The sequence below is a fragment of the Eschrichtius robustus genome, chromosome 18 (assembly GCF_028021215.1).
Source record: "Eschrichtius robustus isolate mEscRob2 chromosome 18, mEscRob2.pri, whole genome shotgun sequence".
NCBI lineage: Eukaryota > Metazoa > Chordata > Mammalia > Artiodactyla > Eschrichtiidae > Eschrichtius > Eschrichtius robustus.
Genome location: NC_090841.1, coordinates 22,298,423 through 22,312,540, shown reverse-complemented (window position 1 = coordinate 22,312,540; position 14,118 = coordinate 22,298,423). Strand labels below are relative to the sequence as shown.

The 14,118-nt window shown below is 37.5% G+C and overlaps 1 protein-coding gene across 1 annotated transcript in view; it reads left to right on the top strand.

Moving 5' to 3' along the window:
* Positions 1 to 14,118, top strand: part of GTF2F2 (general transcription factor IIF subunit 2) — a 144,833-nt gene that overhangs the window by 73,523 nt on the left and 57,192 nt on the right. The window contains exon 5 of the mRNA XM_068526810.1: positions 6,162 to 6,243. Within this exon, the coding sequence (XP_068382911.1) occupies positions 6,162 to 6,243 (82 nt within the window). The remainder of the gene's footprint in view (positions 1 to 6,161; positions 6,244 to 14,118) is intronic.

The window sequence follows — 14,118 nt, the reverse complement described above, 5'->3', positions numbered from 1 at the left end:
CAGCTGCCAGCAAACCAGAGGTCCTGCAGTGGGGAGGCTGTACATCTATGGGGCCAGAGGCTGGTTCTGGGGACTCAGAGTCAGAGGACTAGAAGGGCAAGAGGAGAAAGAGGAAGAGGGAATTGGGAACTAGAAAGGTGGTGTGGAGAGGAAGAGCCAACCTCTTATTCTTGAAAGCAACTTTTAGATTAGGGATTGTGTCTGTTTATACAGCATTACAACATTGTGCCCACATCTGTATTTGAGGATTTATATTGATTAATTATATATATTAAATTATATATATAATTATATATAACAAGCAAAAAGGAGACTACTGTGAAGTGTAGGAGGAATGATAACTTGTGAACTTGCCTTGTAAACGGTAAAAGATACAAATGTTTGTTTTTAAAATGTCATTCTCTAAGTTATTTCTTTGACGAAACGTTTGTTATGGCTTCTGTAGACTCATAGAACAATCCACATTCCTTTGTACATTTAAGTCCTCCATCTTCGATTTTGTACCTTACGTAACCACTCTTCTACTTGCGGACAACCAGTCTTGTCATTCACAGGTACTCTTTGATGAGCATTACAACATCCCTTGTATAGGAATGTACGTAAACCTTCTTTCTCCCAGTCCATAGGGGAAAAGTTGAAGACCAGTAGTAGGAGTGAGGAAGCCGAGATGTTTTCTAATCCTAAGTCTAGTCCTCAAATTATGGTTTCAGTGTTTGGTTTAAAATTGGGAATTCCCAGCTATTTAGGCACGTTTGTAATTTGAATATCATTACAAGAAAACATATTGCATAAACAGATAATTTTGGGGAATACTTCTGTGGCTGCTCATTTTGTTGCTTTTGAGGTAATTAATCAAATGCTGACTCTGTAGGTTTACTGAAATCTGAGCATGATCTTTTATTCCTAAAATTCCTGAGTATTAGATAGAGATCAGAACATCAATTGACAAATTTGAATACAGTAAGAAACACCTTCTTAATAACACAGGGATTGCAGCTTTGCCCAACTGGTTTGTTAAGATGCCAAGTAGCATGTATTAATAGGCCTTGCCCTGTGAACCACAGGCAGAAACTGCTAGGAAAAGATTTTAAATGAGAACAGTGGAGACTGGTAGGAATACTAAAAATGGTTTATCTTTTAAATGCTCTTGCTCTGTTGAAATATTATTTCTTTAGTCCTTTTCCAAATATTAGTCCTTTCTACATATTATTTCTTTAGTCCTTTTCCATCACAGTTGTGATGTAAGGAAGAATCAGGAAAGTAGCTTCAGATCTCAAGGATCAGTCCAAAATCTTGGTTCTAACCTTGTCTGTGTTTTAACTTGAGTTGGAAGTGCTCTTAAAGGCCTCCACATTGAACTGGATCGAGTGGTCTTGTGGAAATGAACTCCTGTAACTTCCTGATGCCCAACATCTTCTTAACACATTACTTCTCATTACTTACATGCCAATGCTAATAGACACCCTTCCTGCTTACTTCCACTTTAACTTGTTCAAACTAGCAAGGCTCTTAACTTGTGAAACATGCCAGTCAGTTGTTTCTCTTGGGTTCCTCAACATAGAGTATGTTGGAAGGTCCAGCTTAGAACAGAAGTTTGTATATGTTCAAGTCTTGGACAGCTTCTCAACGTTTTCTCATTGTCATTCCAAGAAACAGTTTTTCTCTAATTTCTACTCAAAGAAAATTTAATTATGTCTAGGTCTTTTAGAAAGTATTAGGGCAAACAAAATAAATACTAATGAAATAATAAAACATCCTCAGTTGGAGGGGAAGGCCAGTTTTGTTTTGTTTATTTTAGTGAAAGAGAATTGGAGGAGATCTCAGAGATCCCAGTGACTTTATTATACATATAGATGCTGAGGCCCAGAGATGTAAAGTAACTTCTCCAAAGTAACACCACTGTTCAGAGACAGAATCAGAACTAGAACGCTTCCATTCTTGTTATAGGATGCACTTTGTGTAGCTTACCCTTTAAAACTTTCTCTCAATTGTTTTCTGAAACTAGGTGGCAGGATATAGATCAATAAAATACCATCACCAAAGGTGTATGTTCATACTCATGAAGATTCTTTGGGTTACAAGTAGCAGAAACCAATAAGCAAACCAATCTAGCCCAAAAAGCGGGAGAGGTGAGAAAATTTAGAAAAAGATACTGGAATAGTTCCCAGAATCTAAACAAGAGTTGAACAAACGGCCAAGCCTAGGGAAAGATAGGAACCAAGCCGTGGCTGGGCTTTCAGTAGGATGAGCCTATGTGGCTTCTCTTCAGAATGCCGTTGTGACCATGTCCTTCCAGAGATTTCTGAGGTAGAGTGACTCTGGTATGGGTCCCTTAGTTTAAAATTCTGAGAGAGACAGACAGAGAAACAGAGAAGAGACAAAAGCCATTGTTCATGCTGTTCACACCACCTTCGGTGCCCTTCTGCTTCACCTCCCACTCTAAATCCTACCCATTTTTCCAGGTCCAGCACAAACATTGCTTTCTCTATCAAAGCTCTTCTTAAAACCAGCTAGACGTATTCTCTTTGTGTGTATGTGTTTTAATCCCAGTACTCTGTGTCTCTGTCAGCAGATTATAACCCTCATAAACCATGGCAAATTCTACATAGTTACAGTAGAATCCCACAGCCTTTATGGAAGGACCAGTAGTCCTTCCAGTAGTTAAATTAAAAGGTAGGGAATCATAAAAATGATAATAGTATATATTCCTACTGCCTTAAACATTTTAAGACCCACAAATGTACATTTAGTCACCAGTGTACATGTAGGACAAGGCCTTTGCTTTCAGTATAGGATGCTGATTGAGCATCTGATTTCTCTTTCCTGTGAAAAGTAAACCCATAATTTAGTTTAGATTTTCAGTTTTGGTTTCTTTAAAAAGGAGCAAAAACTTAGGCACTGTGAAACAATATGAATGCAGAATCCTTCTAGACTTTTATGTTTCTCTTCTAATCTCTAGTTGTCTCTCCAGTATCTAATTTGACAGATTTTTAGCAACTTATCTTTATATCACATCTTACAAAGCATTAAACCTAGTTTTTGTAGAAACATCTCCCTCCCCCATATTCTTAATTAATGAGATTATGTAATATATAATCAAATTGCATAATTACTAACAGAGTAAAACTAGCATAAACAAGTTTCAGCATAGTTTGAGCAGAAGTGTGTGGGAGTAGTAGAGATTAACCTACTACCCACTAGTGTATAGTGAGCTGTGGGCATCTGTCACCATAGTTAAGAGGGGAACTGAGAGCCTTGGTAATCTAGAAGTGGGTTAAGTGGAGGTCTATCAAAAGTGCTTCTAGTGTGTTAAAGTGATTTATATACCTATCTCATCATCCTACTAGACCAGAAGCTCCCAAAATGTGATCTGGAAACCACTGGGTAGAGGGGTCCTGGAGACCCTTTCAAGGGACCTGTGAAATCAAAACTATTTTTATAATAATACCAAGCCTTTTTGCCTTTTTCACTCTGATTTTCGAAACATTTTTCAGTTTTAGTTGCTAGTATAATCAATATCAGTAGTAAACCCACATAAAAGGTTCTTTGGGGTTCCTCACTACTTTTCAGGCATATATGCCACACGTTTGTGAATGGCTGCACTAGCCTCTACTCCTTGAGGGCAGGAGCCAAGTTTCATTTATCTTTGTTATTCCTGATGTGTTTTTGCATTATCTTTTACATAAAGGCACTTAGTAAATATTTGATAAATATATGAGCAATAAAAAGATTATTTTTCAAGTATTTACAGTCTTTCAAACTGGGCCAACGAAGTAGTTTTAAGTCAGGATTCCTGTATTAATGAATATGATCTGTAATTAACAGCAGTGGTGTGCAAGTGGGTGCTTTCAAATGCCTTAAAATGCGATATTTAATAGCTTTCCCCTGAAATCTTAAGCAATGTTTTGGAGAAGAAGAGAAGCATGGTTTAGTGGCAAGAATATGAAAACATGTTCCTGTGAGGCTTTAAAAAGTGTGTGACACCTTTAAATCTTGCTTAGGGGGCTGTATTATAAGTAAATTGGTTTTTTAAAAACTTATTTAGGAAGAGAGCGGGAAGGGCAAAGAGTTAACAGAGATGTGGGGTTATTTAAGAGCAGCCAATTGGTAGAAGTTTTCATTGCTGCTGATGAAGACTTTTCCTTTCATTTGAGAAGCATTTGAAGGCTATTTTAGATTTGAAAAGGGGATATGATGGACAGGAAATCATGGTTTGGGGAAGTGAATTTTACTGCTTTGTGTGAGTGACCTTGACTGAAGAAGAGTGATGAGTGGTGGCCAAGTTGAAATGGGCAGGTGCTTTGGATGCTTTTAACCCTTTCAGGTATTATGTGTGGAACGTGGACAGCAGAAACCTTTAACTAGAAATTAAACTCATCCTGTCCACCAGGAGTAGATACAGATAAATAAGAGGGGAACATTCACAGGTGGTATTGAAAGGTAGCTTTTTAGTATTCAGCATTAGTAAACACCTGGATATGTAACTAAATTATTTTCAGAGACAGTATTCCAGATCTATTTTGCTTTTTCAAAAGGGTTAATTTATGTTTAAAAAGTGAACTTTTCTCATGCATTTAAGACACTATAGATTGGAATCTTTCCCAGATCTTGTTATTGTTATGGCAAGAATTTTTCTAGATACAACTGTCAGCTTCAGTGGAGCTGAATATAATATTTGTTTTTGCTTTAAGAAAATTCAAATTTTAATCTTACTAAACTCATTAATAAGAGGAAATTACTTTTAGATATTTAAACTTAAATTTAATATAAAATTATTGCGGCCTTCTTATTATTTCCTTCCTGGCATATTTTGGTGTAAGGTAGACGTGCTTCTCATCATTGCTCTTTGCAGTCATCTGTCAGCCTCTACTTGAGGTTTGTTGCATATGTTACATTGAACTATCGAGTTACTGTGTGTATTAGTACTTAGGGGCTATAATAAGGAGTTCCTAGATTTTGGAGGCAAAATAGAGAAAGGTCACCATAAGAAAAATTTTCTAACATAAATCAGGTGGGCATGGTTCTATCTGCATTCTATGTTTTGGTCAACTTATCTGTTCCTCCAGTGAACTGTATGCTCCTTGAAGACAGTACTGTATTTCAGTCATCTTCAATTCTGCAATGCCTAGATGGTTCCCTTCACATCGTAGGCATTTAGTTAATGTTTGTGGAATGCATGAGGTCATTTGCCCTGAAAAGATGGGTCATAAATGCATTGCTGATGAGCCAGAGGAGTTCCTGAATCTCTTCCGGAAACCTGGGTGAATTCTCCCGGAAATACGACTGAACCATAACTGTTCCTAACCATAGTCGTACATTTCCAGACTGCAGTAATGCAGGTACCATCGTGGGTCAGTCATACATGCATTATCAAATAAGATGAGGTCTTAAAGTGACTTGGTGCCTAGTAGGCACTCAGTAGGTGCTAACTTTTGTTTTCTCTTGAATTTTGTGTCAGGGTCACCATAAGAATTCTTACTAATGGTGGGAAAAATTGCCCTTCTGTTTGGACAGATATTCATAGCAGTTAAAGCTCTAGTTGAGACACATCCATTTTAATCATTTTGCTGGAAAATAGAAGGCAGAGCAACTGGCAGGCAGAACTGGTACACAGTATAACCCAGACAAGGACCTGCCTAGTTTCATAGTATTTTCTAAGCTAGCTGTTCTCGTCACCGTGTATTCTAGAATTTTCTTTTTTGCACATGTATGTGTGTGTGCCCATGCATGCATATACGTGTGTGTATGAATTTTTGATTTAGTGCTTTAGGCTAGCTGTGTTTTCAGAACTTACTTCTCTGCCAAAGATGATATAGCTGCCACACCCTTCAAATTTTTACTTGATTTTTATGCCCTTTTAAGCCACTCTCTTTAGGAAGAGCTAAGTGTATAAAAGCTGTTATTGGCAAGGGGCTGCAGCAGCCCAATAAATAAACTTGACAGGAGCCCAGTTTTTTACTAGCCAAGAATAAGGTTTTTCTCTATTCTGACCAATGATATTACTGTAAACTTAAAAATATTCCTTTTCTTTCCTTGATTTTTATTATTAACTATATTTGATTGTAATCATTGTTACCTTGTTTAGTATGTCAAAATATAGTCTTGAACATGATAAATGTTATTTCTCAATACATTTGTTAATTTTTGTCTTTCCATTCAAGATAAGCTTTCACTGGAAGGAATAGTGGTACAAAGAGCTGAATGCCGACCTGCTGCCAGTGAAAACTACATGAGATTAAAGAGGTTGGTGTTTTTTAACTTTAAAATAATACCTGATATTTCTTTTTTTGGGATTGAAATACATATATTAGATTGTCTATAGACTGCATGAAAACTATGGTTATTGTTGAAAGTGTTTTCTTCAAAGGTTGTTTGGTTTTAAAACCAGGTAAGAACAAACTTCCAGTTATAAAATAAATGTCATGAGGATGTCATGTGCAACATGGTTACTATAGTTAATAATACTTTATTGCACATTTGAAAGTTGCTGACAGAATACATCCCGAAAGTTCTCATCCCAAGACAAAAAAAATTTTTTAACTACCTATGCTGGTGGATGTTAACTAGTCTTATTGTGGTGATCATTTCCCAATGTATACAGTTATTGAATTGTTATCTTGTACACCTGAAACTAATATAATGTTGTATGTCAGTTATACCTCAATTTTTTAAAAACTCAAGTAAGAGTTTCTTTGGCAAAAGAACTTTCAGAACCTGGGCTGTTAATTTGGGGTATATTAAGCTACTGTGTTAATATAACCTGGAATCAAATTTTTTAAATGTCTTTTTCTAGTTGTCCTTATAAATCTTGATTCTCCAAAGACATGTAATAAGATCTTTGTACTATTTTATTTTCAACGGCTATAATTTTCCCATGATGAATATGTATCTAAAATACTATACATTAAAAAGCAAGTATAGTTAGTTGCTAGAATACCATCCTTTTCTCTTAATCTACAGAGAACTTTTTAGAAACTTATTATTTTGTTAGAGATTTTGCTTCTGGGTCCCTCCTCCCCACTTTAGTATGTGGTTAACCTTTTGTAATTAATATTTAAAGATTATGATCACGAATTCTTGATACTTCAAACTTCGTGACTTTCAAAGAGTCAACAATTTTTTAAACCAGGAAGAAATGTATTTATTGTACTTGCTTTATAGTTTATATTGAATGTATTTCAACCCCATGTAGTTTAGAATTACACATTTCTTCATTTACCCAGCACTTACTATGTGAAATAGTAGTGAACAAAACAAATAAAAATCTCTACCCTCATGGAACTTACATTTTAGAAGATTGTAGCTGCTCAGAACTGGTAGTTGGGAGGACACTTTGAAGTGACAGCAGCAGCCCCTATGGATATCCAAATTGGCTGAGCTGGATCAGCTCTCAGTTTCACATTTAAAAAATTTTTCCCCTTTTCTCAATTAGATTGGAAGTCTGTCTCCTGGGAATGAAACAAAGAGACTGGCTTTGTCCAATAATTCCTCTAATTTCAATGCCTCCCCAGGACAAGTAAAAGGATGACAATCAAAATGAAAAATTTTTATAACAGTAAATAACTTTGGAACACAGGCAGATGTTTCTCTTTGTTTTTGGCCTATAAAGTTTATTATATAATACAAGTCTTTTTGAGAATTTTTCTTCAAATAACTACTGAAATTGGAAAATGCAAAATTGATTACTCAGCTGCTTGCCAAGATATTTTTCTGTGGTCTTAATTTTCTTTAAAAGTTTCTAAAAATTTCTGATGATGAGATCAGGCAAGTCACCTGCTGTGTTTATGAAGTGCCTGCTTTTTCCTTACCAAAAAAGACATTAAAATTGTTTAGCCTTTTGGAGTATGCTAAAAGACCAGCCATTATATATTTCAGTTACTTCAGTGACTTGAGGAAACAGGGTGATTCAGGAGATGATAATTATGTGAGTTTCATAAAATAGATGTTATATGACATAAGTCTTGAAGGCTGAGATTTTTTTTGACCTAGTGGAAAAAGACATGAGTAAGAACACTTTCTACACAGAGAGACATGTAGGTACAGAGACCCGGGGAAGACATCAGGGACCTGTGTGTAGCTCTGCAAGCCTGGAACGCAGGGTTTGTCTGGGACAGAACAAGCAGAAGCTCCAGCCCTTTTTTGAACTCTGAACTTAACTATCCAAAAGCCTGGTTGGATGTCCAGTAGACATATGTCTAAAACTGAACTCCCAGTCTTGCCCCTCAAACCTGCTCCACCAGCATTCGTTCTCATCTGAGCTCATGCCAACTCTGTCCTCCCCTTTTTCTCAATCCATAAACCTTGGTTGCATTCTTGACTCCTCTCTCACACCCCACATCCAATGTGTCAGAAAAATCTTACTGACTGTACCTTCAAAATATTATACATCTGCAGTCTGACCATTTCTCACCACCCACATGATCTGCCGTTGTTTCTCACCTGGATCACTGTGCTAGCCTCCTAGCAGAGTTCCTGCTTCCACCCTTGCCCCACTGGAGTCTACTGTCAGCACGGTAGCCAGAGCAGTTCTTTTAAAACCTGTCAAGTTGTGCCGTCCCTCTGCTCACATGTCACTTTCAATGCTTCCTGTATTACTCAGAATAAAATCGCACAAGTCCTTATAATTGTATACAGGGACCTACATGATCTCCCTACCATTCTGTTCCCCTTCTCCCCATTCGAACCTCCTGCTTCCCTCCCCCTCACTCACTCTGCTCCATCCACACTGATCTCGTAAGAGTCCACGAGCACAGGCACACTTCCATATGAGGGTCTTTGCACTGGATGTTCTTTCCTACCTGGAACACGCTTTCTCCAGATAGCTGCATGGCTCACCTCCTCGCCTCTTTCAAGTCTCTTCTCAAATTCTACTTTTTCAATAAGGCGTACCCTGACCACCCTGTTTCCTTCTATGCTTGTATTTTTTTCAATAGCACATATCACCTAATGTAATTTATTTACTATATTTATTACCAGCTTTGCCCTAGTGCAGTTTAAGCTCCCGTAGTTTGTTTTTTGTTTTGTTTTGTGTGTGTGTGCACCTATTTTGTTCACTGATACACACACGCATACCCCCAAGTGTCTAGAATAGTTCATGACATGTAGCAGGTAGTCAGGAAATATTTGTGGTTTTTTGTTTGCTTTTTTTTGGTTTTGTTTTTAATTAATTAATTAATTAATTAATTAATGGCTGCGTTGGGTCTTCAGTGCTGCGTGCAGGCTTTCTCTAGTTGCGGTGAGCGGGGGCTACTCATTGCAGTGGCTTCTCTTGTTGCGGAGCACAGGCTCTAGGTGTGCAGGCTTCAGTAGTTGTGACATGTGGGCTCAGTAGTTGTGGCACACGGGCTTAGTTGCTCTGCGGCATGTGGGATCTTCCCAGACCGGGGCTCAAACCCATGTCCCCTGCATTGGCAGGCGGATTCTTAATCACTGCGCCACCAGGGAAGTCCCAGGAAATATTTGTTGAGTGAATGAATGGCAGGAGAAAAGTTGAAATGTTAGTCTCATATGCTTGTTAAATTACTTGTTAAAAGGTCTTGTATGCTGTGGTAAGAAATTTGGACTTTGTGTGCTCTTACTATTAGGGAGGCACTGAAGGATTTTAAGCTGATGGAAAGCGAAGGGATTTGTGTGTTAGAAGAGTCATTCTGGCCATAGTATAGAGATTGAAACCAGGGAGATAAATTAGAGGTTGATGTAATAGCCCAGGTACAAAATGTCAGAATGACTAAACAAGGTGGTTCTAGGCAGAAGGGAGATGAGAAACTAGGTTTTGAGGATATTTGGAGGTGGAGTTTGTGGGACTTGATAAGCTCATCTCAAAGTTCCATGGTTGGGCTTCCCTGGTGGCGCAGTGGTTAAGAATCCGCCTGCCAGGCTTCCCTGGTGGCGCAGTGGTTGAGAATCTGCCTGCCAATGCAGGGGACACGGGTTCGAGCCCTGGTCTGGGAAGATCCCACATGCCGCGGAGCAACTGGGCCCCTGAGCCACAATTACTGAGCCTGCACGTCTGGAGCCTGTGCTCCGCAACAAGAGAGGCCGCGATAGTGAGAGGCCTGCGCACCGCGATGAAGAGTGGCCCCCGCTTGCCACAACTAGAGAAAGCCCTCGCACAGAAACGAAGACCCAACACAGCCATAAATTAATAAATTAAAAAAAAAAAAAAAAAGAATCCGCCTGCCAGTGTAGGGGACCTGGGTTTGAGCCCTGGTCCAGGAAGATCCCACATGCCGCGGAGCAACTAAGCCTGTGCGCCACAACTACTGAGCCTGTGCTGTAGAGTCCGCGAGCCACAACTACTGAAGCCTGCGTGCCACAGCTACTGAAGCCCGTGTGCCTAGAGCCCGTGCTCCTCAACAAGAGAAGCCACCACAATGGGAAACACGCACGCCACAACGAAAAGTAGCCCACGCTCCTTGCAATTAGAGAAAGCCTGCGCACAGCAGCGAGGACCCAATGCAGCCATAAATAAATAGATAGATTAATTAATTAATTAATTAATTAAAACCTTCATAGTTGTGGGACAGGGGATTTCTCTAGGACCAGGCTGATGGTGGTGGCTCTTGTGTTGTGACCTAGATGCACGTCCTGCTGTGAGTCTCAGACGGCTCCATCCCATCCTGTGCAATGCACCGACGAGGTCAGAGGGAGAAAGAAGTCCTTATAGTTTAATTTAAATCCTGGTTGACAGTTTACGTAAAAACTTAAAGAAGCAGGAAGTACTTAAACTTCAAGAGGCATACCAATGGGTAAATTATCAAAATAGGAAAGTAATCTAAGTCATAAGTTGTATCTCATGTGTTTTGTTTATCATTATTCAACATTTTCCAATGTCTGCTGTGATCACTAAGGTAAGATTCAATTTTAGAAAAATCACTAGATACTGTTCTTGCTCTAGAGAGCTTTCAGTCTTTAAACCTCAAGAAAACACACACAGAGGATTATTTAAAAATATTTATTGACAGTGTAGTGGGGGAGGAATAGAAATGTTGTGGTACTATTGATGTAAAGTGGAAAGACAGATTTTCAGATGTGGGTGATATCAAAGTGGAAGTGTTTGAGAACAGAATTGACAATTCAGAATTTCAGATATCCTGTACCTAGATATTTCATACATAGGCTCAAAGTTTTTCAGGGCCTTCCTCTTCTTTTTTTTTTAATTAATTTTTTTTGTTGATTTACAATGGTGTATTAGTTTCTGCTATACAGCAGAGTGAATCAGTTATACATATACATGTATCTACTCTTTTTTAGATTCTTTTCCCATATAGGTCATTACGGAGTATTGAGTAGAGTTCCCTGTGCTATATAGTAGGTCCTTATTAGTATTCTATTTTATATATAGTAGTGTGTATATGTCAATCCCAGTCTCCCAATTTATCCCTCCCTTTCCTCTTCCCCTTTGGTAACTGTAAGTTTGTTTTCTACATCTGTGACTCTATTTCTGTTTTGTAAATAAGCTCATTTGTACCATTTTTTTAGATTCCACATATAAGCGATATCATATGATATTTGTCTTTCTCTGACTTACTTCACTCAGTATGACAATCTCTGGGTCCATCCATGTCCCTGTAAATGGCATTATTTTGTTCTTTTTTATGGCTGAATAATATTCTGTTGTATATATGTACCACATCTTCTTTATCCATTCATCCATTGATGGACATTTAGGTTGCTTCCATGTCCTGGCTATTGTAAATGGAGCTGCAATGAACATTGGCGTACATGTATCTTTCCAGATTGTGGTTTTCTCCCGATATATGCCCAGTAGTGGGATTGCTGGATCATATGGTAGCTCTATTTTTAGTTTTTTAAGGAACCTCCATACTGTTCTCCATAGTGGCTGTACCAGTTTACATTCCCACCAACAGTGTAGGAGGGTTCCCTTTTCTCCATACCCTCCCTAACGTTTATTGGTTTTAGATTTTTTGATGATGGCCATTCTGACCAGTGTGAGTTGATACCTCATTGTAGTTTTGATTTGCATTTCCCTGATAATTAGTGATGTTGAGCATCTTTTCATGTGCTTTTTGGTCATCTGTATGTTGCCTTTGGAGAAATGTCTATTTAGATCTTCCATCAGGGCCGTCTTCTGACTGCATACTCTTTAATGACATTCAGGGTTTTTTTGATAATCTGGCTCTTGTCTCACTTCCTGGCTTCATTTTCAGCTCTTCTCCTTTACATAGATGTCCGATTGTTATATCACACTACAAGTTGTTTTCCCAGATGTACTAGGCACTTGTACATCTTATGGCTGTGTGATATGTTGCATCCTTTATCTGGAAGGCCTTAGCTACCTTCTGCCAAGGGCCTTTAAAACCAACCCAAGTGTCACTTACTCACAGAAACCTCATATCTTCCACTCCCCACTCCAGTCAGGATCTGCCTCCCCTGCCCCTTTCCTATGTTCCCACATACTGTCCTTCTTTAATGGTATATATAAATGTCTATGTTTTCTACTACTTAGGTGTACATAGTTGCATCTTCTACAAGATTATAAACTTCATAAGAGCAGGAACTGTGAGTTTTATTTTTCTTCCTTTCTTTTCCGTTTTTTCTTCCTCCTTTCCTTTTTGTATCTCAGTACTTGGCATAGTACATTACAAATAATAAATATCCAGAAGTATCTGTTGGGTTGAAATTGATTGAAATAGAAATGAATGGCAAAACTAGGTACGGAAACATGGAAATCAGCAGCACTCAGCTTCTTTAATTTTTTTTTTTTTTTTTTCACTCAGAGCTACACTTGAAACCTGGACTTGATTTTTCAGTTCATTTGCATGTGCATGTGTGTGCACATACATACACACACACATCTTGCTTTGAGAAGAAAGTGATTGTAAAACAAATACAGAAACATTTCATCAACAACGAAAAAGTGTTTCAAAGTATAAAATAAGAATTGAATAGTCTTCCATTTACAGAGGGCTAGAAGAGAAAGCCTTTGTATCAGAGATGACCTTTCTTTCCTTGACTTAGTGAGGTTTTTTCCTTAAATCAGTGAGATTTTACTGTATTATATTTTAGCAAATAGCAGCTGAACTATACTCTTAGTAATGTAAATGGGTATATACAAAGTGTATTTTATATTTATAAATAATACTCTCTAAGAACGATGTGTTGCTTTAGTGGGAATTTAATTTTAGTAGTAGATTCTTATTACAGCTCTCTGTTATTAAAATTTAGCTGATAAATTAGCCAAATGTTATGAGAATTATAACTCCCATATTAATCAAATGTAAGTAAGATTCTGTTAGTTTGTAAGAGTCTGTCATTCATCTAAATGAAGGTGGAAATTAGTATTGCAGTAAACCCAAGAAATATGTAAACCTTTGAATCAGTGAAATTTAAGCCAAGAAAGAAATGAATCCTGTGCTATAATTTTTTTTGTCCAAACCCATCACGTATATAAAATTTTATAAAAATCCATTTAGCCACACAAGAAAATCTAAAAATCAAATGGGAAAAAAAAATTTCCAATGCTTCTAGTACTTTCTCTTTATCTGACACAAATTTGGATGGATCTGAATGATATTTTATTAGGAGGAAATTTATTTTGAATTGCTAAATGTAAATATATTTTAAATAGCTCATATCTGATGTATTATGTAATTAAAATTTAATTTGTATTGTTTCATTAAGTGTAACTTTATTAAGCATCTTGAGTTTTTCCTTAATAGTCAAATGATAAATTATGTAATCAACCTATTTATAATTCATATTGTACTTTTTTAAATGTAAAGGGACATAAATATAAGACAATCATCCTAATGTATTTTCGTGTAGGAAATCCTAGTAATAGGAAAATATATGGCTTTTTAACTTCTGCATGTTTTTGTCACTAAGTCATCTAAAAATACTTGTCTCAAAGGCTTTTATTTTTAGTTCTTTCAGTGTTTGTGGGTTTTCTTCAAAAACCTAATAAGAAAAGCCTTTCCATTTGGGAACAGAACATTGGCTGTAGAGGGGTGGAGAAAAGAAAAAGCAGAGTTTTCTTTTCTGTGCTAAGACACCAGACAGAGGAAGCAAGTTGTGATTCACATTCTCTCCTGGGGAGAAGTTACCTTGCTGTACCTGCCTAGATTCCTGATGCTTCATATTATGGTAAAAGATGTC